The sequence below is a fragment of the Anabas testudineus genome, chromosome 21, assembly GCF_900324465.2.
Source record: "Anabas testudineus chromosome 21, fAnaTes1.2, whole genome shotgun sequence".
NCBI classification, from domain to species: domain Eukaryota; kingdom Metazoa; phylum Chordata; class Actinopteri; order Anabantiformes; family Anabantidae; genus Anabas; species Anabas testudineus.
In genome coordinates this window covers 7,061,578-7,085,504 of record NC_046629.1, presented here as the reverse complement: position 1 = coordinate 7,085,504, position 23,927 = coordinate 7,061,578, and the positions used below count along the sequence as shown (strand labels likewise).

General features: G+C 41.6%; 2 protein-coding genes across 2 annotated transcripts in view; both read right to left on the bottom strand.

Annotated features, from left to right (window-relative positions):
- Nucleotides 1-9,914: 9,914 nt before the first annotated feature.
- Nucleotides 9,915-12,059, bottom strand: gdf3 (growth differentiation factor 3). Its single transcript, XM_026376746.1, has 2 exons — nt 11,603-12,059; nt 9,915-10,904 (listed from the first exon to the last, which is right to left on the bottom strand). Exons 1-2 carry the CDS (start codon nt 11,883-11,885, stop codon nt 10,051-10,053), a joined length of 1,137 nt encoding a protein of 378 aa, XP_026232531.1. The 5' UTR covers nt 11,886-12,059; the 3' UTR covers nt 9,915-10,050.
- Nucleotides 12,060-12,857: 798 nt separating this feature from the next.
- The window catches only part of trappc10 (trafficking protein particle complex 10), a 16,881-nt gene continuing 5,811 nt past the window's right edge, over nt 12,858-23,927 (bottom strand). Inside the window, exons 4-23 of the mRNA XM_026376432.1 lie at nt 23,576-23,775; nt 23,191-23,386; nt 22,828-22,939; nt 22,456-22,703; nt 21,981-22,127; nt 21,655-21,769; nt 21,059-21,135; nt 20,756-20,847; nt 20,098-20,238; nt 19,724-19,833; nt 18,992-19,524; nt 18,719-18,860; nt 18,248-18,406; nt 17,864-18,093; nt 17,438-17,538; nt 16,782-16,905; nt 16,430-16,594; nt 16,098-16,272; nt 15,351-15,545; nt 12,858-14,971 (exon numbers count right to left, since the gene is read on the bottom strand). Coding sequence (XP_026232217.1) covers nt 14,724-14,971; nt 15,351-15,545; nt 16,098-16,272; nt 16,430-16,594; nt 16,782-16,905; nt 17,438-17,538; nt 17,864-18,093; nt 18,248-18,406; nt 18,719-18,860; nt 18,992-19,524; nt 19,724-19,833; nt 20,098-20,238; nt 20,756-20,847; nt 21,059-21,135; nt 21,655-21,769; nt 21,981-22,127; nt 22,456-22,703; nt 22,828-22,939; nt 23,191-23,386; nt 23,576-23,775 — 3,510 coding nt within the window. The 3' untranslated portion in view covers nt 12,858-14,723. The remainder of the gene's footprint in view (nt 14,972-15,350; nt 15,546-16,097; nt 16,273-16,429; nt 16,595-16,781; nt 16,906-17,437; nt 17,539-17,863; nt 18,094-18,247; nt 18,407-18,718; nt 18,861-18,991; nt 19,525-19,723; nt 19,834-20,097; nt 20,239-20,755; nt 20,848-21,058; nt 21,136-21,654; nt 21,770-21,980; nt 22,128-22,455; nt 22,704-22,827; nt 22,940-23,190; nt 23,387-23,575; nt 23,776-23,927) is intronic.

Genomic DNA, 23,927 nt, shown 5'->3' with positions numbered 1-23,927 from the left:
TTTTAACTTCGCACTATTTCACGTTGAAAGGCTTTAATTTAAACATTAAAACGTTTGGGGACAATTTATTAGAAAGATTTTCACAATCTGTCGTTACAGATGTGATGTGGTGTCATTTTATGACAGACCATGTTCTAGTCTTGTTTGCAAACGTCAGATTAACACAAATCTATGACAACAAACTTACTCCACTGGCCTCGATCTGGCTGAAGTAGTTTACGTTTAAAAAAAATGAAAAGATTGTGGATTAAGACTTGAATTTTAGCCAACTACTGATTTTATAATATAATGATTCAAAGCCAGCATTAAAACAGGAATAAATGATCACTAAAACTAAACAGGGTAGGCTGAAATAAAGTGGTCTGCCTACTGTAGGTATTTTGTTTTGTTTTCTAAAAGGTAAACCGCGAAAGAAACTTAACATTACTACAAGATTACTGTATGTCCACAGGCTTGACACACCAGAAAACCAAAGAAAAAAAAAAACAACATACCAACAAACAGTTTTCAATCTCACATCCTCATACAAGCAGAAAATGAACTGGATAGTGTAGCAGTAAGATCGCTGACCCCTGTGTGACCTACCTCCAGTAGGGGTCCTTAGGCAAGACCTAAATGCAAATTCATCAGCTGGTGTGAACAGATTATTTTCACCAACACTGCCAAACAATAACACATCCTACACTCACCTCCACTCCACTGCCGCTCCATTTGACCACAGCCAAAGCAGCACAAAGTAGTTCAACTCACCAAGCGTGGTCTGCTGCTGCAGCTGCCGGGCCAACGACACACCACTGGAGCTGGTTGTTAAGATGCGTTTCAGTCCTGGTTGTTGTAGAAAACATGTGTTAGCTGCATTTGAGCTAACAGTTAACAAAAGCCCTCACATGTGTGCTGCATGTTTTCCTTCTCCAACAATAGTTTCTTAATTATGGTCCTATGGATGCAGACGTTGCTTTGAAGCTGCCACAGATATTTTATTGAGAGCTGCTACTCTTAAGTTAACAACATGTGCACAGTGCACACAAACTTGTTAAGGTCAGTCCCACCTACATCTACATGCAGGCTATAGATTTGATTAGATAGAAGTGGGGTCAGTCTGCTCACCTCCTGCTGTTTCTCCAGCGTGGTGTCTTTGGTCAATCGCCTGCTAAAACGTCATCAGGAAATATAGAACAAAACATCACCAAGCTGCAATTTACAACTGAACACAAATGCAAAATCTGTATTTACACCAACTCCAAATTTGCAAAATGTTTTAAAAGTAAGTAATGTACTCGGTTTTCCGGTACTTTTATAAATACTGTTGCTTTAATATTTGTCCTCTATCAAAAGATTCACTGGTGCTTCTGAGCTGTGTTGCTTTAAGCTTCGACATTCGGCATCCACACTATCCCTTCTAAGGCTACTGGAGCAAAATTTTGCCCTTATACGTGACTTCTGAATTTCTAGTGTAGGCGTTGAGGAGGTGTCCATCTGCTTATGCTTTAAACAGCTCTCAAGTCTGAAATCAGATCTACGGCGTGAGAGGCTGAGATTCTGACATGGTCCAGAGAGGGTCAATCTCCATGGTGATAACTGCATCATGTTACAGCTCACAGCAGAGCAGGAGGAGGCAGAGGAAGAGACCGAGTTTCATATCAAGTAAAAAAATATATATATTAAGATACTATGAATGATGCATTTTAAAACTGCAGTAGAATAAAAACTGCTTCCACACTCTCCAGCCAACCAGAGCCTGACTCAGTTACTAAAGTATGTACTGGGCAATTACTATTTAGCCTTTTATACAGTACAAACTAAAATCAAATTTCCAAAGATGCAGCTAACCTCTATTTTGTCTTAGTGTTTTTTTTTCCCCGCATTTGCCACAAAACAGCTACTGTAATATACCAACTACTTAGACATCACCTCCAGTTCTTAGCAAGCTAGCAATAACAAGTGCTTGTTTGACAGTGTAACATAAACTAACATAAGTTTTATTGTGGCCATCAGTTAAAATAAGCTGTTTGGACGCGTTACACTCCTCGTGTTTCTGTTGAACCAGGACCGAACAGATGAAAGAAGTTAAATTACTCACACCCTGTGGTCCTGTGCGTGTTTATGTTTTGGCCTTAGCTCTTCCTCTGTCTCATCCCAGTTCCCCATTTATCCAACATATGCCCAGGTCCACTTCCTAATCATCCCTGACTCCCATCAACCACACCTGTTTCCCATCTCCCTCATTTGTTGTCAGTCTACACATCAGCCTTCTTCCCTCAGTCCCTTAAACATACACTTTTGTTATTCATACTATCAACAAACCAAATGACAGGTTTATTGATAATGTTTGAATGAAACGTGACTGTTGTTTCATGAACTTTCGTTAGATTCGTAATGGAAACTTATGTTGAAATTAAAAAGCGACTATAAATGACAATGAGGGGAATTTGTGAATAAAAATTGTCGAGCAAAATAAAAAGAGAAATGCACTAAAATAAATGAGGAATCAAATGATCATGAAAGTCTAATTTGTGCATGTCATTAGTCTCCTGCTGAAGTCTAATGAGGTTGTTTTTAAATAGTAGAGCCAAGATGTTTCCAGTAGGTTTCAGAGGTGTAACAAAGAGTCGAAATGAGACTTTACATAGTGCTTTTAGAGCATGTCATGTAAGGAGAGAGTTTAAGTCATGTGTTCGTATAAAAATCAACGTAAATATTTGTACTTTTATTTTGCAGCTTCGATTAAATAGAAATATACATCTTTCAGTTAAAACAAATGGTGTTTGAACTAATAACATGAGTAAATCTATAGTTTCATATAGTTTCTTATTCCACTTGCTGCATCATGATAGTTGGTCCGCTCGCTCCTGCCCTCCCTCCTCAGCCTCATGTACATTTCAAAGACTCCCCTCCATCACCTCCGACTCAGACAGACTAAAGCCTCATTCAGACAGGATTTATTTCTCCAGGGGAGGTTCTGATTTTAATTTTACACGGGTACATTTTCTCACCTTGTTCCAGTGGTCATTACAGTTACTTGAAATAAAAATGATCTTCACAAATTTAAGAACCAAAGGAGGTTTATCATCAAACCAGCATATAAGGTGTTAAAATAAGCTCCATCACTGTGTTAAAGTGATAAACACATTCATATATAAATAATCACGTGATAAACTGTTAAAACAAAAAAGAATATTCTTATTATTGCAGGTTGATTGAAGCAGGATTAGGCTTTTCCCACTGCAGTATATGAGACGATGCACTACTGTCTGGGATGACTGTGCTGTTTATTGTGTTGCATGCGTATGTGTACAATTAATCGCTTCTGTTATGATTTCACATTAAGCAAACTGACATGAAAGCCGACTTCCTGCCACGGAGCTGCCTCATTGAACAGAGAGGTTCATGAACATGGCCTTAACCTGCAGCGGGTCAATAACCACAAGATCTTGATGTGTCTGCTCATCTGAATCAGTTGTTAGATGCTCGTTAAAAACATATTTGTGCAAGAATTAATGAGAATGTGTTGAGATGAGCGTGAAGCAGGAGCCCAGCCATATGGTTTGTAATTACTGTAAATACTACAACACACCTTTACACACACACCCACACACACACAGATGCAGGCTGAAGGGTCAGGGGTAATGGTGTCACCTCTTTCTGCTGTGTATTAGTGTGTGTGTGTCCATTTGAGGTAGTAAAGTGTGTGTTGGGGGAACCTGCTGTCACCTCATTACAGGACACCACCGGCCACAACTCACACTGACGTCCAGGGGACATATTCACAGAGCATTTTATTTTACCACCAGGAGTTCCTCTAAATGGCACCAAAAAGTTCAGAGCTAAGAGTTTTTCCTCTTAAGACCCATTTATAAAGCCGCCGGGAGCAATTTTTACTGAAGAGTGGAGAGAACTGGTAAAGACACTGCAATAAAAAAGCCCTTTGTATGTTCCTTTGCTCCTACTCTGGGAAAAGTGTCGAAACAGCGTTGATTTGTGTATTAAAATAGCAAAGTCAGTCTCTTCACCTTATGTTAAAATATGACTCGTCCAGCTCTCAGTGGCAAACACAGCACATTCAGTCGTTATTCAGTCAAAGCAGATGAGATAAGGGTGTAATCGTGTCTTTGGTGGGTCTTTGGGGGCAGCAGCAGCTCAGTTGGTAGAGCGGTCATCTACGGGTCAGTTGTTCGATTCCCGGTACCTCCTGGGTACGTGTTGACGTGTCCTTGGACAAGACAATGAAACATCACAGTAGCGTCGACATCTACTGTCGGGCAGATGTCCCCCCACGGGGATAAATTATGTTGTTATAATTATTATGTGTTAATTTCCTTGTGTGGAGTTATTTGTTCAAATATGATTTCTGGGAGAGGGTTAGGCATTTAGTTGTGATGGTTAAAGTTAGAGCCTACATTCATCTATATTCAATTTATGAATCTTTATTCATAAAAGACAAATAGATGTAGTGACTAAAAACTGCTATATTTCTCTATGAACTAGAGTAAAAGTAAAAATAACACAAAAAGTATCTCAAAGTACAGTATTTGAGCAAATGAGTTACTTACCATCTGTGCTCACAGGGAAATTATATGTTGCTGTTCTGTTCAATTACAGCTGCTGTCAGCTCCAGTTGGATCAGATTTCTCTGCGTGAAAAACAATTTAGATGTCAGGTTGGAGCAGGATTAACACGGGACCCTTTTTGTATCATGCTTGAATTAAAAATTTTAGACCTAGAACATCTCTAGTTTTGGTGTCGGGTGGCAAAACCCTTGTGTACATGTGGTGAAGTGTCAGATTGCAGCGTCACACCAGGAAGTGGCAAAGTGAAATCTTATATCAGAACGTATTTTTTCACATGTGCTGACATTAGCCTCTAATTGTGGGTTTTAAAACGCAGTTAATACGATTGTCACTTCCACTTCGAACTCTCCACTCACTGCACCATCTCCAGTCAATCCACTGATGGATCATGGTGAATTCCATTAAATAATTTTGCTTGTTATGAATTCTGGGCTGGAATCTGCTCGTTTCTTCCTTCTGCACCACGTCCTGATTCAACAACATGGATGAGGAAGTTACAGCTGGAGGCAAAAATCAAAACAGCTGCTGTTCTGCGGAGACTGGATCAGCTATGCCCCCTTTGGAGAGATCGCATCAAAACGATGAGATATCGCTTGATTCATCATTAGTGTAACACAAATTCAGACTTGTGCAGCTTTAAGTGTTACAATCATTTTCCCACTGCAGCACATTCTCATCAAATCCTGTTGGGGATTTATTTTTATTTATTTTTTATTATTTTGGCACACTGACAACAACTATCTGTCTTATCTGACAGAGTATGCTGCTGATTGCACATGTTCAGATGTGCAAATGTGTACATGTGTGACCGAGAGCGTAGGTTAGCATGTTAATGAAACAGAGGCTTGTGTTACTGGGCAGGATACACAGTGATTCCATTATCATTGATTAGGAGACAGAGTGTGTGTGCCAGTGTGACACAGACTGTAAAAGGATTAGAAATATTAAATATGGAAGCCAAGAAGTGTGTGTGTGTGTGTGTGTGTGTGTGTGTGTGTGTGTGTGTGTGTGGTGACTTGGAGTACTTGTCGAATCAGAGGGTGTATTACAGTCCTCTCTATGGAGGTCAATGGAACGATGAGTTTGTGTTTGAGAGACACTAAGTGTCTCGCGGTCATCTTTGCCACTGCTAGTAATCACCTACTTTACTACATTAACGGCGTCGACTGGAAAATGTGGCTCTTTAGTAAAGTGTAGTGGCAGTTGTGGGGAACTGCAACAACATATATGCATCAAATTTTTGGGATTTGACTAATTTTAATGTTTCCTCTCACTAACACCTGTAGCTGCGTTTGATGACAGCTCTCATCTCTTTGCTTGAAGCACAACAGCATAAAAGCGGACATGCTACTTTTTTCTTCCATTCAGATGAACAGTATGTTGCGCTAATTTCGGTTTTGGTGCTGTTGAATTTTATGGCATTATATATATATAATACATAATATATAATATATAATATGTATATATATATTAATGGCTAAATTAATTAATTTATTACTTTTATTTATGTGCCATGCACTAGAAGAAGTCCCGTCCACGTGGGTTTACAAGAAACTGGTTCCGTCATTGTCAGAGAATAAAAGAAAACCCCAATATGCTACAGTAATATACATATATATAGCCTACATGTCAAAGACACAATAACAAACACATGTTGCTGGTGAGCATTTAACAAAAGACTGATACACCACAGTTTATCAAGCATACTGTGGTGCCCATCTGCCATTTTGCCGAGACGTTTAATTCAAGGCTCATGATACAAAGGAGACAAAAGGATCTTGGCTAAATAACAGAAATGCCTCTCTATATAATGCAGTACACAACAAAGTGATCAACTTCATAAGGGAGGATTTGTTGCAGGACTGTTCTGGTGGACCACATTGATTTTAACTACACACACCTAATAAACTAAAGACTGTGCCTTAGATGGAAAATCTGTGTTTTTGTACATACAATGACTTTGAAAATGATTAAATAATGGCGTTTTTTAATCAGAGTTTTCATGGTATCTGTAATATTTAACATCATCATTAACTTCTGAATAAAATACTAAAATCATACATATTTACCACTCCGCCTGGTGCATGGTCACACATGCACACACATCCATTTCCTCACCACCGATGGGCTTTGCAGTGGTCAACTCAGCATCTACCCACTGCTAACTGTTAGCCAGCTACCACATGCTGAGAGCGCGCGCACACACACACACACACACACACACACACACACACACACACACACACACACACACACACACACACATACACACAAAGACAGCTACAGCAGACAAACACCTCTAGACACTGAGGTGAAGCCACATTGCCCCCTGCTGGTTGGGCAGCTCCACTTCATCCTGGTCCAGTTGAGTCTGAACCTGAACATCTAAGCTCATTCAGAATTTATCTGCAACGTAATGTTTAGCTCTTATTCTAAGAAATTATCCCTGCAGTATGTGCAAAAGTCTCCTCAGAAATCTGCAGCTGAAGTCATGAAACACAGCATAACTGTAGTTCTGAGTTGGTGCCTGAAGGAACGTTACTGTCCACTGTTACTTTCTGTTGCTGTTTCTCTATCCTTCCCATTTCTTGTTTTTATAAATCAGCATCAGTTAATTGTCTCATAAGTCTTCACATCCTGATCCATGGGAGGAATCACTAATGTTGAAATTCTGCAGAAGTTCTGGTGTCGTAAAACGCTGCTGAATAGTTTCTGTCTGTCACTTTGATAACTGCCTCAAACAGGCTGTGCAGGAAAACATTAAATTAAACCAGGTTTACCTCCTAATGAAATTCTACTTCTTAGATTTTACATTTTTAATGACACAGTGCACATTCATTTGTCGACCGAGATTAAAATGGCAACCAGACCTGGTTTTTCTAAGGGTTTGCCTCCTATTCAGCTAAAAAGGTTCTGCTGTGAGGTGAAGTCCAACACTGGTGGTGGTCCAAAGATGCTGAGGTGATGAGGCTATAGGCAGACTATGTGACTATGTGACAAATGTGCATGGATGAAGCTAGAGGCAGAAACAGGAAGAAGAGGCCACATGTAGTCAGGAGGGCTGAGTCACACTGGCTCCAGCCTCCAGCCAGACTGGTATTGATTATTAATTTCTCAGTGACAGTGCACATGTGGGAGCATGAAACTGCAGGGGGAGAAGAAAAGGCTATAAGCTCTTATCCACTAAGCCTGATAACATCTGAACACTGGTTATTAGTTGTTTTAGCCCAATTCCCTAATCAATCAGCTGTGTCCTGCAGTAATAAATACTCAAGAAAACCTTTTTATAGGAGCTCTGTTTTAAATCTGGTCCGTTTATTCCTCCATACATTTCACACGTATCAACCGCATGGTGGTTTTATATTTTATCGTCCTTAAACCATTTGCTTTTTTATCATGGCTGAAAAACACATGTACTTTCTCCTCAAACCAGCAAACAGTTTAACTTTGCGTCTTGTTTTTCTGAGAGTTTCAGTAGCTCAGGGAGTCCCCGGGCCTCAGTTAAAGAATAATTCATGTAAAGCTTAATAAAGATAATGTGGCTCGTCTGTAACTGAGTAAAGATTCATTTGGGAGGAGAGAGCGACTGTTTTAGTTTTAGAGACAGGAAGAAAACACTTCTGTGAGTCTGACTGCTAGAGATAGAGCGCGTATTGTTGGCCCCAGAGGGTGAAGTGGAAATGACTTTGTCTTTGACAGAAAAGTACTGCTGAAGTGCCCGAGGCTTCTTCCCTTTCCTGCCGATCTCTCTGTTGCTCCATTCTCTTTCATTCATCTTCTGTTTCTGTTCTGTGATGCTACACATCACACGAGAGTAAGAAGCCAACGTGATTAAGAAAAGTGGCAAAAAAAGAAACAGACGAGGTAGAAAAACATTTCTCGTGGTTAAATATAAATTAATGACCGTTTTAGACACTTTAATTCCATTTGGATTACCATACTTCAACGTCACTGTGAAAATTTAGCAGCAGCAGGAAAGAAGTTTCAATTTGAGATGAGGATCCTAAAGATAAGACGTTTACAGAAATGTGCATGAAATTGTGTTCATGTAATCTGTAATACTGACATTATGTTGAAACCATACCCTCGTTTGTTGGGTTTGAACACTGATGTCAGTGAAAGAACAGGTTCTTTTACATTTCTTATGGTTGTTTGGCAACAATTCAAAGATATGCTCTAATGACAAGACCAATGTCATCATAAGATGAGCTTGTGAACCTTCAGAAACTTGCTACTACATCTGCTTTTCTAAGTAACATTAATGCAGCAACCAATTGGGAACATCCTGAGATTACAAATCTTCTTCTCTCCCCCCCCCTCCAAAAATAAAAAACTCTCTCATTATCTCCCGCTAATTACTACAACCTGTCAGCCTCGCCCGGTTGCTGTGGCGACCAGCCGTCGTCATGGCAACCCCAGTGGTCTGTCTGGCTCAGCGAGAGGCGGTGGTGGTGGGGGTGGTTATCAGGCAGGAAGGTGAGATAAGAGAGTTAATTTCTCAGTGAGTAGATAAAGAAAGAGTAGCTGGTCTCCATCAGCGAAACATTTAAATCACAGAGACACTGAAACTTAAAGGCCGAGACGTTTAGGCAGCAGATGAAGCACGTGCGGTTATCTTTCGCTTTTGAGAACATCTGGATCTACATCAAAGTTTAAGCTGCTGATTCTAACATCCACAAACACCAGCTAACGTCAAGTGGGTAAAAGTGTCATGAGAAAAGTCTGCGCTTCACTGTAAAGGAACACTGTGCAGTAGTTGTTAAGTGTTATCTTCAGGCTACAAAGACTTAAACAGAGCAGTAGTCCAGCTGATATGGACAGTTTTGAATATGTGTCACTAAGGACGATCTCTTAGCTTCATGCAAGCTACTCTATTCCCTCCTGATGGATTTCTCTCCATCACATCTGCTTTCATTTGCTGTCAAATTCCTCCATTAACGATTCATTCATCGGCATATTTAGCCAATAATCAATCTGCTCACGTCCCTCAAGACAATCAATCACTGGAGGCATTACTGTAATATCAATATCATTGCAGCTCTTCTGACACTATTGCACAACCGACCTCATCTCCATCACCGCTGTTAATTCCATGATGTCCAGGGACAATGTCCAAAAAGTTTTATTCATCTACCTTTTGGCTCTACTCCACCAACACCAGCATCTAAACCTGGGGAACGTTAAAAAGTGTCATAAAGTGTAGACGATGAAAGAAGGAGAATGAAACGTCAATATTGTATATGATTTAAAAATAACATGACCACTAATAAAGATAGTTCTACCCAAGTTAGTGACAGGAGAATACTCTGCTGCAGTTTTTATTAATATTGACTTTTATTTTAAAAATAATAAAAAGTAATTTCCCTGAGAACAAACTAACGCAAATCTTACAGTCTTTAAAATCCCTGACTACAAAATCATCTTACAGCAGTGACAACAACAGAACCCAGATATGATAGCCAATCAGAAATGTCCAAAGAGTTCATCGACACCCACACTCATCCACCACCATGTCCTGATAATGTCGAAGCACCACGTTGTCGTTGTTGTCGTAGTAGAGCATGGAGATCGGCGAGAGGCGGATGGGGACACAGCAGGGCTGAGGTGTGCCATGTGGGTCCAGGGAGTGAACCAGGGTCTGCAGGATTGCGTGGTTGGTGCCGTTCAGGCTCTCACTGAGCGGGAACGGGCACTCGCCGTGGCAGTAGTTGGCCATGTAGCCCTGCGGAGCAATGATCCAGTCCTGCCAACCCACATCCTTGAAGTCAATGTAGAGGCTTCGAGCCTTGCAAACGTTGCTGGGGGTCACGGGGAGGTGGATGGCACTCCTCTTCTGTCGGGAGCGACACTGGTGGGGGTTGAGGGACACAGCCACCAGCGAGGCCTGGAACAGCGGCAGGGAGAGGGCGGATTCCAGAGGGAGAGAGTTTCCAGGGTGGAAAGAAAGAAGCTCTTCTGGATCTGTAGGTAGAGGCAGCAGCTCTAAAACCAAACCATAGTTGCGCCCCGGTTTGCGCCAGTTCTCTGCCAGCGAGGTGAGGTCCACGGTGATGGAGGTGGACTCAGGCTGCAGCTGGACAGACTGGGACACCAGGAGCCTGCGGTTGGCCTGGGGATTGGCTCCCCTCAGCGTGGGCCTGATCACTTTATGCAGAGACACGCTGAGGGGCTGCGACCACTGCAGCAGCTCTGCAGATCTGAAGGGCTTCCAGTGAAACTTGATTTCCAGCTGAGCCAGAGACAGCAGCTCCACAGGCTGCAGCACGGACATGTTGAAGAAAAGCTGCTTCTCCAGACAGCCCCGACAGCTGCTGCTCCAGTCAGACCCCAGTCTGCCTGCAAAACACCAGCAGGGAGATAAGATATCACGGTTTTATTTAATTTATGATAACGAAAATCACTGCGAAGAATTATTTATTGTGACCAATTATTTCTTTCTCAGATGCACGCTGTGGTCGTACTCACTCACAAACACCAGGGTTTCTAGAGAACAGCTTGACTTTATCTGGTGTTATCTACTGTAGTTTTAAATAAATGTCAACCAAAAACTGAGCTGACATGCTTCAGTTGCTTGTTCTGCCAGGTTAGTGACCAACAGCTTGATCGTCTTTCTCCTACTTGTGCACAAATCATAGGGTTTTTGTTTGTTTTTTTTAATGTGCCAAGCTACAGTGCAGAATCACCCACTGAATGTCAGCTGCAATTTTTAGAAGTGAAAATTAAATAATTCTTCAAACAAAGCTGATAAAAATGTGTAATTCGTCTTATATTGAATTATCTCTTCATGTTCTGTAATAAAATCTAGTGAGGAAACAACACCTTCAGGTGTTTCTCTGCTTCTCAATCCTTTTTTTTTTTTAATAATTAAAATAGAATAATTAAATGTATTGTTAACACAGAAGTGAGTGAAGATTTTAACTCTTGGAAGTTGTGCTCCTCTGACAGTGGACTGTGGAGAACTAGTTGTTGGTTTTGGACTAATAACAATCCTTTAATCAATTAACTCATTAGTTAACTCATTAGTTTCTTCCTACCTTGGTCTTGCACGTATCGGATGATGTTACCGCGGACTCCGTACTCAGACACCACGCAGGTCTCGCTCTCCTGGGCCTGGATCCTCTCTGACCTCCGGAACATCCTCCAGAGCGCGGAGGGGACGCGGCGCCGGGGCTGGTGTCCCCCGGCGGGACGAGGCCGGGGCCGCGCGGAGAGCCCGAGAGAGCTGAGGAAGAGCCGCTCCTGGCTCTTCAGCTCCTCCACGTGTGAGACGGCACACACCCCGAGGAAACACGCCGCCAGCAGCACCAGGGGACTCATGTCGGGCCTCCTGTGTGGTTGCACTCGGCTGTTGAAGCTCCTCACATGTCGTTTTGCTGCAGAACGTGCAGCGTTGTTTGTTGTAACCTGTGAGACCTCCTGCTGTGCAGCTGCAGAGGAATGGGACCGAGAAGCCTCCAGACAGGCCAGAGATAAGGTGAGGGGGGCGGGAACAGGAGCAGCTGATCTCAGGTCAGCTGAACGGTGACAAAACTACATGATAATATTCTTGTAAATCCCTGATCTAATGAGAACTCAAAGCTTCTTTACCACTCAGCGCCCCACATTTACCCCTTAAAGGCCCAATCTGACCCTCTGGGTTTCACAGTTTGTTGGATCATTCACCCACACAATGCATCAAAGTACTTTCTTTTAACATTAATTAATTAACTACTGCATTAACAATAAATATTCAACACAAAGCCTGGGTGGTCCTGACTTCATTTTTGTGTTGACACCAACAACAGGTTTGAATTTTCCTCTATTTTTGTGCCCATCAAATCTTTTGATCCGTGTCAGCTAAACTGCACTGCACCAACGGTGCATGTCCATGCAGCAGTGTTTCTGCTGGTTTGCAGTGGGTTAGGAAGGAGGCCTGCTTTTCCTTTTCCTGCTCCTGCAGTGAGATGATTCCACCATCTAGTGTCCATTTGAGGAAATTCATTCCTCAGTTAACTCGCCTCTTTGCAGGTCAGTGTGACGACAGCTTCCTTAACCTTTTCCTTTTGTTTGCTAACTTAACTTAATGTTTATCTTAGCATTTATTTTTAGAAATAATTAAAGAAATGCTTTCCCAGTAAGGTCTAGTCTAGAGGGAGCTGATCTCAACGGGGTTTCGGGACTTCATCCAACATCAGGTGGCGGCTGAATGGAAGCACATTCCTGCAGCAGGTTGCAAAGACCCATGGGAAACCTGAGCAGCAGCAGCAGCAGCACATTGATGCTCACACGTGATAGACCCAGTCAGTTCCAATGGTTTTTAATATAGTTGGCAATCAAAGATGATTTTCATTTCAATCATTATTTACAGATCAGAATGTACACTGGTCAAACAAGAGGAGGAGGCTGTAGTTACACTGTGTGTGCACGCCGAGGGGGACGAAAGGGGGCAGAAGTAGACATTCATTTTTTTTTTCCCAAACAAATTAATGAATAAATCCAATAACGACTTATTTCATTCATCTACTGAACATCTAACCGTATGTGTGCATAGCTCAGACACTAATTTGGCAAAGCACATATCTCCCCAGCCACACACACACACGCACAGAATAAATATACACACACTATATATGAACAATCAGCTGATAGGTAAGACGACAGACGATAATGTGCACTGGCTGATTCTTGCTTAAAAGTCTCACCTAATCACACACACACGCACACGCACACAGAAGTACAGCTGAACAGATACACACAACACACACCGCTAGACTCAGTCTGTGTCTCTCGTGTGATAGTTTCATATTGGAGAGTTTAGTGCTGATGTTTGTATCCAAAAAAAAAAAAAAAAGGGAATAAAGTTCTCAGATAAATTGGTATTTGTGAAGATATAATCATCAAAGACTCTTTTATCCTGTCTCATATTTTAACATTAGAAAAATTAACATGAAGAATGTTCTATTATTTTATAATAAATAAATCCAGTAAGCAGCCGTGTTGGTTTAAAATACAGCTGAATATTTAATGCTATTATCCTGTGGGATATACCACTCAACATTTTTCCTTTCAAACCAGTGGGTTAACTAACCAGGTTACAGTCGTCTCTCTGAAGTAAGCTGATTTCCTAACCATCATGTCAACAGTTTCCATAATCAGGGGTAGATTAGGCACACCCGATCTTCTGGAGAACACAGATTGATGGTCCATGTGAACGTGTAACCAGGTTTCTAATCAGCTTTTTAAAAGACCACATCCACAATAAAAGGCTGCAGATGGGAAGAGGGGTGGCATGGGAAAGATGAAAAGAGAGGTCGTTGTACAGTCTGCTCAGTCAGACTAAAACTGAAACTAACACAAAGTGATTCGTCGAGGTGTTTGCACTGTGAAAAGGAGCTTGCCGAGTCAGTCAGTCTGCTCCGACACCCACACAGGACAAAAAGACAAAAGTCAGTCAGACACAGCTAACATCTGAGAGATATGCTTCCAGAATACATCACAGGTAGCAGAGGAATCATTACAGTAACCTGGTTAAACTCAGTGCTTACTTTCTAACACAGCTTGAGTGACAGCGGGACAGAAGAGTCTGTGAAGATTACGAATAATGTCTCTGTAATTTATTAACTTGCCATGTTTTCATTTCTATCATATTTGTGACGATTAAAGCAGCTTATTTCAGTTACTTGAATGTAATCATCAAGGCGAAAGTCTCAAATACAAATGATGAAACTCGAGAGTCACAAGTCACAGCTGGACACACTCAGTCATAGTTACAGTACTTGAGTAGCTGATCGAGGCGTACACACATTTAGGGCTTTGGTGCATCATGGGGCAATCAAGAGTGTTTTTCTTCAGGTCAAAGGAGAACGACAGGCATCAATCTGATTTATCAGTCCATATATATATTTATATATTTATAACTATAAATCCATCCAGTGAGCTATGTACAAAGTATGGCAAAGAAAAATCTTTTATTTCAATTTATCAGCAGATGTCGTTGGCTCTTCACTGAGTCTAGTTCATAATGTCTCCAGTGATGTGAATGTTTCATGCTAAACCGGAAACCTGCAGCAGTGTTCGACATGGACTCGGCAGGCCCCGGAGCAAAAGCTCAGCAGAGTCCATCCATTGGCTGAGTTCAGTCCTGTAAGAAGCAGGTGAACAGTTTTGCCACCAGGGTCATGTAGCATTGACTTCCATGATGTGGTCGTCAGTGGCCGGCAGCACCAGGACCTGCCGTGCGTGGCTGTTGTTGAACACTTGTCCAGGGCTGAAGGGCTCGAGTCGCGGCATGGCCACGCCCCTCTGCTGCTGGTCTCCGCTGCCCACAGAGTGGACGCTACCTCGGCTGCGGATACTCGCAGTGTCCGCCTGGTCGTCGAGTGTCTTGTCCAGCAGGGACAGGCTGTCGTTCTCCACGCAGCTGTCTGAGGAAACAAGGGGAACAACAAATTAATTACTGAATGTCAGCAGAACTAAAACACAGATCAGCAAGTTAGCATTAGTCCATTTACCATAATGGAAGTTGGTAGATTTCACCATTCAATTCAGTTAGAATTACATTTCTCAGGATGCAAATCTAAGTTTTATCTTTTAAAACATGATTTCCACAGCAACTACACTCAGTTTATTAACTGTACACTATTTATTAACAAGTTTCAGCTTTGTATCTGTTGCTTGTGGGATGACAGCGACTTCAAAAGGAGCGAATCTACTGCTTTCCAGAAAATCTAATTTTGATTCTTTAATCATTTTCAGTGGAAGAAACATTACTATTTCTATGGTTTTCCATTCAGGAGGTCTTACCAGGGTCTGGCTGAATGGCCACTGCTGCTGTGTGTGGCAGGTACTTCAGCACTTTGATCTTGGGGAAGGGAAGGTGTCCTGCGAACAGAGGCATCACCTCGATCTGCACCTTGTGGGTGGCGTTGGCCCTCATAGGCATCGAAACCATCCCTGAGCTCTTCCCACACACCGCCCAGTTACTGCTGCTGTCAGCCACTATGAACACAAACACACACACACACACACACACACACACCCACACACACAAAATACTGAGGCTTTGTCTGTTGGAGTAGATTTTAAATGATCGATTGATTATCAGATCGAATCAGCCTTAATTGTGCTTATGTCAAACAGCTGATATAAGAAGGAGATTTTCTCCTTACTTGTTTCCTGCTAATGTCTGTTTTCTTTAATAATCAATCTTTTAATCATTTCTTACTTTTAACTAATTACCAGCTAAATCTATAACAAAAAACGTAATTAGCAGGCTAATTGCAAGACAAATGCTATAAATAAACACATGGACTAAGCTGGAAGACATTTAGTTTAATCAGATATTAATTTATTAAAACTTGAATCATATAATCATTAAGTGCACATTATAAATTAGAGAGAAGTGATGTTTTGCAACTAGAAATATTAGGATCCACATTAAAATGCTGAAAACATAAATACATGTATAAAAAAACGTAATGAATTTTTAATAAATTGTTATTGTTATTATTTACTCATTATCTCAGATGAAAAGTTGTTGTTCAGACATACCTTCATACATAAGTTTGGTGGTTTTGAGGCCATCAGTATCAGTCTCCTCTGCCATCTCTCCCTCTGTGGGCTCAGACAGTCGTGTTATACACACTTCCAGTCCACAGAGGAAACCAGAGCGACAGTGCTGCTCGCCAGCAGGAGGCAGGATCTCAGCTCTCACACTGTACAATGTCTGACAACATCAAACTGGGGTCATTTAGGAGCTCATAGATTAAAAAAATCCACTGAACATATACACGCCCAGCTTCCCTCCCCAGATGCTCTAAAAAGGTCTACAGATGTGTGTGCTGGTGACAACACAAACTTTTAGTACAAAGAAATTGACTTACAGTGACTCTCTCAAGCTGGAACTGATAGTGAAAAGGTTTAAAGGCGGAGATCTCTTGGTTGAGTGGAGAGAAGTTGGCAGAGAAAACACACTGGAGACAGGAGGGCAGGTCATCCTTCCATCTCACCTCCCACAAGCAGAACACACTGTGCTTACTGCACAAGAGCTACACAAACAAACACACAACACCATCCATGTGAATTAGTAGTAGATGTAGTTTTGATATTAAAATGTAATCAACCCCTGGGGGATTATGCTCCAAAAGATTATAAACACTTTTCTTTTGTCAAATAGTGGAAGCCATCTACTGATCCATCCTGTAGTCACTGATATTTGCCGTGTCTCCTGCTTACCTGTTGTGTTTTAGTGTTGAGGGACTGTAGCTCAAGTGATGCGTGCTGCTTCTCTGTCAGCTTCACTTCTGCCAGCATGAAGGTGACATCTGAGACATTCTGCACGCACACCTGCATGTACTTCCTACGGGGTCAGGTCAAAGTTCACAGGTGAGACATGTACAGTCAAGTCAAGAGTAGTAACAAATATAATGTGTCTAAAACAATAACATAAAAAATTCTGATCTTTCATGTTGTTATTGAGAACAACCATAAAAACCTATGTCATATTGTCAAATGTCATATTCTTTGGATGTCTCGTGTGTGGATCTCTTAAAGTTGTTTCATAGCGTCTCTATTGTGTTAAGCTCTGAGCTGGGTTCACATACTTTTTCCACTCACACTACAAGGTTTTTATGGTTGTTCTCAAAATCAAATCAGAATTTTTGGGGGGTTATTATTTTAGAAGCATTATATTTCTAATAACCTTGATGAAGATTAGATCACATTTTATGACAAATCAATGCAGAAAACCAAGAAATTCGAAAACGCATCACATATTTTTTCTTGCTACTGTACGTGCATGTTTGAGAATGTACATGGCAAAGAATTATTTTCTAATATTATATTAGTAAACTAAAGATTCTTGTAGTAATTGTATAAGATTGGAGGTTCACCTGTTACCAGCAGAAAGTAGTGAGTGTTTGGTCTTGAAGGGGATGTAGAACGTGAGGGCAAGCAGTGTGGAGTAGATCGACCAAGGACAGTCGATAGACATCTGTGGACAGGCAAACAGTGAATATTGATCTGGTTGATGATACCTGTACCTCATAAGGTTTTAGGGCTGCAATAATACTTCAATTCTAATAAATATTTTCATAAAAGCTTCATCTGCAGTTACTTTCTCGATTAACTGATTTATTTATTAACTGATTTAAACACAAAAACTTATCTGATAACTTGCCACATCTATATACTGTGACACATCTATATACAGTTTAAATAAAGAATCATGAGCTGCACCAACAGGAACAAAAAAATGATTACTCACTATTTCCCTCAGATAACCGGTCTCACACTCTAAAAGTTTATGAGAGCCTCACCCTTTGGTCAATGGCAGTCATTGGCGTGTCAGGATGACTGTAGCTGCGTGGGCGGTGGCGGACCTCCCCGTTGGTCAGTCTCTCATTAGCAGGCCGGTCAGACCCAGATGGAATAATGCACAAAACCTCCAGCTGGAACTCCAGAGTGTGGTAGGGAGGGGTGGGTGGCAGGCTGATGCTGGTCACCTTCTCAGACGACTGGATGGAGAGGACGCTTTCACCTACCAACTCTGAACACCGAAAGAGGACAAAGAAGGAAGCCATAAGAACAACGGTGTGTTTGTCAGTGTGGTTATAAACTTTATGCAGGAAACTGTGTTTATAACCGTTATCTGGGTAAAATCAGTTAGTTGGGGGATTTAAACAAGGCATTTGGGTACGGACCAGCAGCAGGGTTGCTGATGCGGGCGGTGCAGCTGGTCGAGGGAAGGATGGGCATAGTGTCTGTATTGCTGAGCTGCAGAGCAACACCTTTCTTCACAGTGTAGTGACCCGTCAACAGAGTGAACTTCACTATCTGAGGTAGACCAGCTAACAGCGGCTCTAAAAACACAAAAACAACCACAGTGACACCCAGGAGAAACACATTAGATGTAGGCTGCATCTCAGGTGAAACTTTAACATGATTTGTGTAAAAACTTTGTGCCAAAACTCATCAGTAAAACTAATAATTTGGTTTTGATTTAGCTTTATTTATTACTCATTTTAAGTAGTAGACAGTAGCTAGTTTAAGCAGTGTTATGATTCTAATTTGATTTTCTAATTTCTTATTACAGAAAATCAAACTTGAAAGTTGAGAGCAATAAGACAACATGGAATTTTAAGCATTAAGCATCACGCATAAACCATTCATACCTGCAAGAGGCTCCACGGTAAGCTGGGGTTCCTGAGAATAAACTTCATACTGGACCGATGGATACATATGAGGCAGCACAAACTGCACCTGACCCACTGTGGCACACAGCTGACGCAACGTGTAAGTACCTGGTTGTTCACTCTACACAGAAAAGACAAAAAGATACAAGGAGTTTTATGAAAGTACAGATGCTGACAAAGAAAAAAGAAAACATAAACTGTTCATTTTTACATAATGTCACTTTTGTAATGTAGTAGGAAGGTGTATCTTACTGGTGCTGTAAATATGATGCTGTTAATCCCAGGCTCTAATGTTACATCCTGAACTTTCAGCATCTGTGCTCCTTCCTTCATTGCCACAGCAGGTGGGCTGACACAGTTGCTAGTGTTTGGTGGAGAGTTACTGTCATGACGACGCAGAAGCAGGTGAGTGTTTTTACACACCACTCCTGCAGAGTTGAGAGAATTGTCTGAAGGACTCCTGTCATGAATCTCATCCAGTTCTAAAGAAGGCCCTGTAAATGAGGAGGATGGCGGGCATGCTGATGACTTATCCTGATTAAACTCTACTGTCCCTGGGCTTGTTTGTCTTTGAGCTCCCTTAGACCTTCCATGAGTCCCTCCGTGATCCACATCAAAGTGAATGATAGCTGCTACTTGCTCTATGCGCACTGACATGGGCATCAAACATCGCAAAGTAAGCTCCACCCGCAGATTGGCTCCAGAGTGCACCGAGGCTGTTGCTGGATGGAACTGTAGCCTTGTAAGTTGGGCAAAAACGCTCATGCTCAGAGTCACTTTGTGAGCTGCGGGGAAGAACAAAACAATATGGTGTTAAGCAGAATATTTTGTAGACATCTCAAACTGTAAACTGTTCAGTGGAAATGATCAGAGACAGCAACAATATGACTCCTACAAAGCACTGAATGTCTCTGACTGATACATTTATGTATGGTGGTATTTAGTAGAGGTCAGTGTTTACTAATAACAGACATGATTACGTACAGGGCTCTCCAGACTTGGCAGCAAAGGTCAGAATTTCTTGACAAAAGTGCTTCCTCTCCTCTGTGGTCAGATTTACATCACCGGCCAACAAGGCACTGGTTTGCAGGTAACTGTGGTGGGTTGTAAAGGAAACCAAAGACTGCGGTGCAAAACCTAAAAAACAGTCACCTCCTTTGTCAGGTAAACACAGGGATATCAGTTATATCTGCAGAGACAATGACATATGACAACAATGTGGATAACCAAAGGGCCAATTTTACACAAATTAAGGTTATGTCGTCTTACACGTGTACGAAACTGCAGAGCTTAGATTACTGGCCCTAAAAGCTAGTGAACCAGTGTGAGACTGTTAGTTCAGGTGCTGTGAAGGATACTCCTCAGTTCTGCCCAGCAGTTTCTGACACTCTGCAATCTGTTTCCTTGTGTGAGTGACAGGGAGGCTCCACCCTTCTGACACATATGACTTTAGAGCTTCTTGTAGTAATGTTTCCGCACGCTCTGGGTCCCCCTTCCTCCTAATTAAAACACACACAGAAATTCATGATTTTAGTGTCTTGACAACTCATCTTATTTATGCATGTACCAAAATTAAATCAAATGTAGACCAAAGGTTGTGCAAACGTCACTCAAAGCTTATAGATAATGCACAAACTAATATTGTCTGTATGGGTTTCCCCTTTAAGATTTATAAATGTGTAACCACCTTTCAACGTGACACATTTTGTCACTGCTTTATGAGTTAGCCGTCTAAGTAAGTGAAGTGTCGAACATTATTTTCAACTGCAGTGAACATTTATTGTAAAACATCACCTGTCACACCAACTGTGTGGTATTCTGTGTAGTTTTCATTCATTCTACCTAATTAGACTGCTCACTTGGACTGTGTATGTGCTCACAAGCAGTAACTTATTCACAGAATGAAAGGCCCACTCAAGCAGAATAACTGAACACATCTGTGTTGTGCAGTGTTGTTGAAATAAAGTTGAGATCTGCAGAAACCCAAACTGAACAAGCAGATTCAATCTTTCTTACATGTAGAACTCAGCTAGGCTTTTTCCCACCAGCCTGGCAGACCTCATTCGACCAATGGCCCTGTACATCTCCATAGCAGCATGAGAGAGTTCCTGATGCAAGAAGTGGCCATTGAGGTGTCGGTGGAGGCAGGGGGTAAGAGAAAGAAGAAAGGAAGAGAGAAGCATGATAATTAAATTAAATGTTTGAAGTTTCCAGGAGACTGTGTCAGAAAAATGACAGGAATTCAGAGAATGTGTGTTAACCTCCTTCTTTGTCAACTACAGAAACACAACATCAAGCTGTGGCATAGAGTTGACTTACAAGGTAGTGCCTTTCAAAAGCTTCCACAGACGACAAAGCTTCTTTCAGCTTTTTGTAAGGGCTCTGCAAACTGTGGACTGTGAAGGAAGAGAAAGAAGACTTTAAAACAAGCCACCGTTATTTTTTCTTTCATATACAATGAGGCATCTTGATAAGACCTTCATCAAAATGAAGAAGAAGCAAATCAAACCCTCAAGGCACAGACACACCACACTGATTGTGTTCTCACATACACTAACAGCTGACATGCACATATGAAATACAGACCTCAGTATGATCTGTATGTTAGGTATGTTAGACAAATGTAACACTTTAAATCCTCATTTTTTTTTATTATTTATTTTAAGTATTTAAATTTCTCCCTGCTTGTGGAAGAAAAAAGGGGGAGACAAAAAAAATAAGGAGAATCTGCACTAAATGAGTGAACATCAGTCAGTCCTGAATCAGCTGTAGTTCTGCTGATCAGGGCTGAGTAAGGCCACTGGTGCAGAACACATAGCAAAAACTAAAGCTACAACTAAAAGCTACAGACAAAACTGTCAGCTGTTAACTGTTTAGGGACCTTTATGGTACAGCAGGTCCTGGTGAAAACTTACTGGTCTCAGGCCTCTCATCCCCCAGTCCAGCCAGCAGATCTACAGTCCTGTTCAAGTCCTCAGATGTGGGTCCCTTCTCTGACACCAAGCCACAGTGTTCCCCAAGAGACTTCAGCTGGAGAGAACAGACAGGAAAAAGAACAAAGGAAGGTATGTGAATACAATTAAGTGGGGGAAAAAACAATTTCACCAGATATTCACTGCTTTTGATTTAAACAAAACAAGATCTTAATATTTGCATGAGATTAACTTCCATTAACATCAATGTTAGTTTGAAATTAGATGTTTTAATTTAACCTTGTCTTCTCGAGAAATCAGGTTTTTACCTTGTCAGTAGCATAAGCCCAAAGGCCGACAGTATGGGAGCAGTTGGCAGCTAACTGAGCCTGATCACAACAGCCCTCGATCCTGTGCAGAACTTCCAAGCAGCTGAGAAAAACCCAGCAGTCCAGTGCCCCCTCCAGCACAGACACCTAAGCAAGAGCCACAGCACACAGTTTTATGGTGAGTGGGTCCAATTAGGCTTTCAATGTAGTTCAGATAGCTGATTACATCAGCACTGCTTGTTTAACTGACAACTAGACTTTTTCTACCAACCCTCGTCAAAAGCAGATGCACCTCCAGTGAACAATCACTGTCTCATATAAATACTATTTTTCATATTTACAAGAGGACAAAACAAAAGAAAATTGTACTGCTGTTCTAGTTGCAAGGTAATTCTGTGTTGTTTAAACTGAATCTGAGGTGGTTACATTTTGGTAATCAAACTCTATGAAGTGCAAGTTGTAGTAGCTGGTTTACCTCTAGCAAGCGAAGCTCTTGGACACAGTTGTGCAGCAGCTCCAGGGCTCTCTGTGTGACCTCCCAGGGCCTCTGGAGGAAGATAAGTAAGGTGCACTGGCGAGAAAAGAGGTAGCTCCTCAGATCCAACAGGCTGGCTTCCCCTCGCTGGATCCCCTCTCTCTTCTCCATGTCAATGGGCCGCCGAAGCAGCAAGCCGCTCCAGCTGCGTACTGGAGCGCAGAATGAGCCAAGCCAGTTAGCAGTATCTGAGGAGTGAAACAGACTAGTCAGGACAAATTCCAAAACTTGATTTTGTAAACAGAAAACCCATGCATAAAATATTCAGTGTTTGTGATACAACTGAAACAGAAATTAGTGATGGTTACAAACCTCCAGCTCCAAAGTTAAGGACATACTGAGTAAAAAGAGCATCTAGTTCATCATACTGGACCAAGGCATCTTCAAACTGCTGCAGCATCTCAAAAACAAAAGCTAGCTCCTCCTGCACAATACACAGGAAAAACTTTGTAAGACACAAGTGTACAGTGATACTTTGCCACGACTGCAAACAAGCCAGAGTTGGAGCACAGAATTAACACTCAGCGACGTAGATTCCTTGTACATCACAGCGACTACACTTAGAACTCTGGGGTTAGCGTCTGTTTTGGTAACGACACACCATTTACATCTATCTTGCTGCGTACGACCCATCACAAATACTAAATGCACAAGCTTCCTTTTTTCACTAGGTACCTGGACCATGAAGTATTCACAGAAGCTCCATCCAGGTTGGGTGCGTTTCTCTCTAAGCGTGCGCATGTCGTCTTCGAAGCGGCCCAGGTTCTTGGTGAAGGACATGAGCAGGAGAGTTCGCAACTTAAGCAACAAGGCATTCCAGGATTCTTGAGACCGAGATGAGTCCTTCAGAGGATCGGACAGCACCACACACCTGCATCAAAGGGCAATAATCAATTTACTTAGGGGAGGAGGGGAAGAGAAGAAATGTAGGCAGTGCTAAACACTAAGCAGCTTTAGTCTTTCACATGATATTACCTTTCATCGCTTTAATATTACATTTAAATGATTTTAAAATTAAGCAATCAAAATCTAGTTTTTTATGAAAGAGGAGTATCTTCACCTATCGTTCTGTTTGTTGCAAAAATCGCTACGGATCTTGTCCACAATGGATGAACGAGGCAGGATGTTGGTCTTGTTCTTCTTCTTAGTATCGTTGGTCTCCACAACGATGATGACCCAGTCCGCTGAGCCGTGCGTCCTCAAGCTGCTCTGCCAGCGCATCATTTCCTCCTTTACTGAGGTCTTATACATCTCTGTGTCCTACAATTAAGAAATTTTATTCAGGCATTATAATGACACATATATTTCAGATATATTTGAACAGACTTTAGTGTGGAAATATAATTAGTGTGGACTATTAACTGTGTAATCCATCATAGCATAGAAAATAATTTCCTTTAGTGGCAGCTTGG

Excerpts from the sequence above, each read along its gene's own strand:
- gdf3 (XM_026376746.1), bottom strand. The coding sequence starts at position 11,885 with ATGAGTCCCCTGGTGCTGCTGGCGGCGTGTTTCCTCGGGGTGTGTGCC. Across the intron at positions 10,905-11,602 it reads CCGATACGTGCAAGACCAAG|GCAGACTGGGGTCTGACTGG; the intron begins GTAGGAAGAAAC and ends GGTGTTTTGCAG.